General features: G+C 33.5%; 1 protein-coding gene across 1 annotated transcript in view; it reads right to left on the reverse strand.

Moving 5' to 3' along the window:
- The window catches only part of SENP6 (SUMO specific peptidase 6), a 91,486-nt gene extending 85,346 nt beyond the window's left edge, over nt 1–6,140 (reverse strand). The window contains exons 1-3 of the mRNA XM_046676264.1: nt 6,080–6,140; nt 3,292–3,385; nt 1,246–1,306 (exon numbers count right to left, since the gene is read on the reverse strand). Coding sequence (XP_046532220.1) covers nt 1,246–1,306; nt 3,292–3,385; nt 6,080–6,140 — 216 coding nt within the window. The remainder of the gene's footprint in view (nt 1–1,245; nt 1,307–3,291; nt 3,386–6,079) is intronic.

Here is a 6,140-nt window from a genome sequence, read left to right on the forward strand (position 1 = left end):
CACCAAACACCAAAAACAGAACAAAAAAAACTTTTAATGTATAGTATTGTGAACTATTTAATATAGATTAAATAATAGGACAGAGCAAATAAGTAAGTTAGTTAACATCATTAGGAACCAAGACACTAAATCCAAAAGCCATTAGAAAAAAGAAGACATATATGTGACAACATAAAAAAGTACATTTTCCCCAAGGCAATAACCACCAAAAACAAAGACAAAAGACTAGTGAAAAAAACCAGCTTAAAATACTGGTGACTAGTATCACAGTAATGTGCCAGTTTCACTAAACCTAAGAAACCATTATAAGATGCATCATTATTCTATGTACCAAGGTGCAAAAATTTTTTTTAATTAAACCATGTCATCTTTATAAGATGTATCTAGATAAATTTCAAAGATGTTAAAATGTGAAAAAATGTGTCTTAGATTCAATATAAAAACAATTCATATGAATCAATAATGTTCTAAAGACTAAACAGAAAAATGGGCAAAGGATACTAACTGACAATTATCAAAAAGGAAATAAATGGACTACACATATCAAAACGTTGGTTCAACCTCATTCATGGTAAAAGAAATGCAAATTAAGACTACACTGAGATACTATTTTTCACTGGCAAAGATCAAAAGGCTGATAACACTGTGACAAAAGTATAGGGAAATAGGCATGTTCAGACACTGCTGGTAAAAGTGTAAATCAGGTATAACAAAATCAGAAATGTACGTGTCCTGATACAGCAGCCCTACCTCTAAGGATTCATCCTACATGTATGCTTGTATGTGTGCAAAGTAACCCACACAGAAGGCTAACTTATTCAACATTATTTTAAGGGGAAAAAAGGTTGATACCATAAATATCCTTCAATACAGTGATAATGGATAATAGTGGTATATCATACAATGGAATACTATGCACCCCTTGAAAAGAATGAGAATGCTTTTAATGAACTCTTATGGATGGTCTGTAAGATATATTAATTTTAAAAAGTAAGATTAGAAAGAGTGTACAGTATGCTACCAACTGTATAAGTATAAGGGGGTGCTGCAAGAATATATATTTTCTTTGTAATGCATAAAATATCTCTGATGGGATAAACAAGAAACTGGGCACACATTTGCCTCTGGCATGGGGAAGTGGTTGGCTGAGACTTACAATTAAAAAATATAAAAATCTTCTTTTAAAGTATTAGTTTTTAGTATATAACCTAAAAATTAAAAAAAAATTGAAAAAGCAACACTTGCCTTTTTTCCTTTTGAGGTTTCAGAATCTTCATCTTCATCTACACTGAGTAGATTTGCCTCACTATATAGAAAAGAGGGAAAAAAAACCTTTAAGTGACAATTACAACCCATACATTAAATTCAGAAGTTTTAACCCCTTTACTCTCCTAATTCAGGGATCAGCAAGCTTTTCCTGCTAAAGGGCCAGAGAGCAAATATTTTAGGCTTTACAGGCCATATGGTCTCTATAGCAACTAATCATTTTTATCATTGTAGTATTAACAGCCGTAGACTAGACATGGGGCTGTGTTCCAATAAAACGATTAATAAAACACAATGGTGGACCAGATTGGATCCGTGGGCCATAGTTCATTGACCCCTGCCATAAATGAACACACAATTTTTGTTTTCTTAATTATGGATTTCATATATAATCACTCATTTTTTCCTTTCTGTTTTGAATTTAAAATTAGGGAAAAAGGACAGAGAAACAAAATAAAACAGAAGAAACAAACTGGTAAGAAAACCTTAGCTAATGAAAAGAAAGTAATCCCAACGGTATTACCACAAATAAAACAGTTATACCTCTACCACTCCTGGAAATATCAACCCTTCACTGAGAATCACTGGCCTGAGCGTCTAAAAGCCCAGACTGATGTATCTATTAAGAGTTCACGTTAATCTCAACATGTTCAAAATGCTGAAGCCCCTGAGGATCCACTTATAATGATGAGCCAAAGAGTACAATTCATAAATGAAACAAACATGCAGGACAGGTAACACCTAAAATGACAAATTTTTTACATAACCACGACAAATCTTCTAACAAAGAAAGTCAAAATATACCCTTCTGAAGACAACCCTGCTAAGCTGTTTTCAGTAAAATTCCAGCTATTTAAAATAAATATGTAATGTTTTTTATTACTGTTTACACACATCCCAACTTTTTCAATGCTAAAAATTCTCTCATTTTACAAAAATGTTTAAAATGTGGTATACTTTCTACTAAACTTAATTTCAGATTTAATTTCAATTTTTCAAAACTACATAAATACTAAATGTAACAAAAAATTGTTTTAAATTAAAAAATAATCAGACATAAAAGAAAAAAGAAATGAAAGAAAACCATAAAATACCAATTTTATGTGAGAAACTTACTAGTTCACAGCTCTCCTTCAAATAAAAACTTCGCTTCAGTTTGCCATCTCAGTTGAAGGCAACTATAGTAATGATGAACAGAGCTGTTGCCCAGACAGAAGGGAAGCACCTACAGTACTTAGCCAATATACTCTGAATGACTTTTTGTGTAAAATTTCTAAAAAATATCATAGTTTTGGTAGAACTTATATGTATTCATGTGTGTCTGAATTTGCTGTTTTTTCTGGCCAGTAGAAAACCAGATCAATAAACCAAGAAACAGCCATGCTGAATTTGTAATACAAATTTCACAACATGCAATGGTTCTGTTAAAACTCTTATTTAAAATTTTACACAGCAGTCATTCCAAGTACATTAACAAACTGTAATGAACACTTTGCTAAACTGCCTGGGTTAATACCTGTGTTCATCATTCATAGCGTTTCTGCTTTCTCTGGTGGGAATATGATCTAAGATGGATGTGGTGTGGGTGAGAGTTGCAACTGGGAAGAAGGACGCTGTAGGATTTAAACTTTGATACAAAATTCAGGGGTCTTAATCTAGGTTCGCTTACTTATGATTATGGTGGCTTTTCAAATCATTGCCTGAACAGAATGCCTTATTTTTTTTAAAATAAGAACAATTTCTTTAATTGGAAATCTTCTGTAGTATGGTTGATTCTTAATTGTAAGGTTACATGTATTACATGCACATATTTATACACTTCGAAACATGGAGAAATACTACAGCAAAATTACTTACCAACAAAGAATTGCTTTTTCTTTGTTTAATGCTACTATAAAAGAGTTCAATGTTTTAAGTAAATAATACCACACTCTCCCACGGAAGAGTATTTTCATGGAATATAAATTGTTTTTCTAATGGAAATTTTCATGCTTATAAAATATGTGAGAGAAAAAAAATCCTTACTCTTTATCTGTATCTCCTTCACTTTCTTCTCCATGATCAAAGCTCCAATTATTTTTATAACCTCCATCTTTCTTAGATTCTGATCTAGCCAAAGCTGAAATAAAAACAGAGATAAGTATTCATTAATAGGGCTATTCAATATAAAATAAAATTAAGCATTTCCCAAGCTCTTTGCTTAGTCTAGATTTTCTTTTAATTTGCTTGCCTTCTATTTCTTATAAACATCTCATTTCTTCTAAAGAGAAAAAGAACACATTACAATCTGTTTTTGCTAATTTACAGTCATCCATATGTGTGAGTTTGCTACAGAAAGAAGCTCAAATTAGTAAGATACAATAAAAATGGGAGGGGGCACATGAATATGTATGAAATACATAAAAATCAACCCTGGATCTCCATATTTGATCACTGGCTCTAGAAGTTAGTCCCTATTAGTTTGCTTACCTTATTTATGAGAACTATTTCCAGACCACTAGCCTTTTCTTTACCTCAATCATCTCTTTTAACAGAAGAAAAACAAATCAAGGTTTTCTGTGTTAGCATATGGTGAACTTAATGTCCAAAAAGCTCACTAAATCAGAACACCACACATGCTCATTAGGAACTAAAAAAATTTTGTAAGTGCATGCCTGAAATCTCCTGAAGCCCTAAACAACTAGAGAGTGGGAACCAAGAGAAATAAATGAAGTTCTGGAGCCATATGACAAAAATCTGATAGCCTGGAGCATGGGCTTTAAGAAGACCAAGTTTGGGGCCTCCCTATGATGTGAGGTCAGATTAAAGACCAGAAGACCTGACAGTTCACTCCAATTGGGTGAACTAAGGAAAAAAAAGAAACCCACTCAAGAAAGAGGCAGTGGGAATAATTATGATGTCTTGTGCTTGGCTCTGGGTTTTTGGGTTGAACTGAAGAAAAATAAAGTGTATCCACCCCAATGCTAGGGAATTCCTAACCATAAGCTCACAATTACTCAGGTTTGGGACCAGAATTTTCATAACCTACGTCATCTGGAAAAGCCCATAATTAAAATAGTCTCACAAGAAAAGATGCTCAGAATCACTTAACATTAGGGAAATGCAAATCAAAACTATAATAAGATCCTACTTTACTCCCATTAAGATGGCTATTATTTTTTTAAAATAAGTGTGGACAAGGATGTGAAAAAACTGGAACCCTTATGCATTGCAGGAGGGAATATAAAATGATGCAGCCACTGTGGAAAAAGATTAGCAGTTCCTCAAAAAGTTAAACACAGAATTACCCTATGATCTAGCAATCCTACTTATAGGTATATACCCAAAATAACTGAGAGGATGGACTCTGATACTTGTACACCAATGTTCACACCAGCATCATTCGCAATGGAAGGAAACAACCCAAATGTCCATCAACAGATGAATGGATAAACAAAATGTGCTGTGTATACGTGCATGCACACACAGACAATCATAGCCATAAAGGAATGAAATTCTAATACATGCTACAACACAGATGAACCTTAAAAACAGAACACTGAATGAAATAAGCAAGACACAGAAGGATAAATACTGTATAATTCCATTTATATGAGGTACCTAGAATAGACAAATTCAGAGAGACAGAAAGTAAAATGGAGGTTACCTGGGGCAGGAGGGCAAGGAGAATGGAGAGTTATTGTTTAATGGTTACAAAGTTTTTGTTTGGGATGATAAAAAAGTTCTGGCAATAGATAGTGATGATGGTTGTACATTATGAACATACTTAATGCCAACCTATAATTGTACATTTAAAAATGGTTAAAATGGTGAATTTTATGTTATGTATATTTTACCACAATAAAAAACTGTTTGTAAAGAGGGAAAAAAAAGCCTCTAAACAACTAGCAGAATCAAATACAAATCCTCTCTTGAAAAAAATACAAAATTTCAATGCCTCAAAAAGAGTGTCAAAGAATGTGAGTTCACAACCAAAAATATCATGGAACAGGAGAAAACAAGTCATCATGAGCAAATCTGAAACATCTTTACACATATACTTTATACTCTGGACAAATAAGTAAATAAAATAGATAATGGGAGTAAAAGTTTCCCTCTGTCAGAGAAAGAAGTTACAAATAAGCAAGAAAGGAAAGCTAGAATGAACTTTGCATTCAAGCACTGGAATGAACTCTGTTTATTCTACTGGTGTTAGATAGATCAGAGTTAAGAGGCATCAGCATGAACTCATATTTATTTGATACATATACAGAGGGATAGATACAGAAACAAATATACATAAGTGCTGAAGCCTGGGTTAAAATAAAGAGCTACGGGTCTGTCCGGGGAGAAGGTCTGGAAGCAGTGACTACTGGAGAAAAGCACACTCACAATCAGATCTTGATTTCTAACTACCATTCGCTAGTGAAAGCAGTCAGGGCTCCCAGGAGAAAGGACTGATTCTAGGGAGGAGGTAGGAAAAATAGAAGATAAGCTTGGAGTATTTTGTAGTGCCAGAAAGAAAAGAGGTGGCTTTAAAAAAAAACGATGAGGGCATGTCAAAAGGTTACATGAGCCAGTCTGAAAGAACGTCCCAAAAGCCAAACAAAGATGGAACAATTTTAGCAAAAATAAAAATAGTATTGGATTATAACCTCCCCAATAAAATAAATTTTCATGAGTCCCTACCAATAAAAATGATTGAATAAATAAATAAATGGGGAGAAGAGACACATCTTCCTTACAGAAGAATTCCAAATGCTGTATGTACAAACTGTTTTCTTCTCTCCTTAATTCTCCTTCCCTTCAGTATATGCTGGACTTGGTAACTCACTTTCAAAGAGCTGACTGCAGAAAGGGGAAAAAAGTAAATTCACACTGCGAAATCTCACCAT

This window comes from Equus quagga, chromosome 11 (genome assembly GCF_021613505.1).
Source record: "Equus quagga isolate Etosha38 chromosome 11, UCLA_HA_Equagga_1.0, whole genome shotgun sequence".
In the NCBI taxonomy this organism is placed as follows: Eukaryota; Metazoa; Chordata; class Mammalia; order Perissodactyla; family Equidae; genus Equus; species Equus quagga.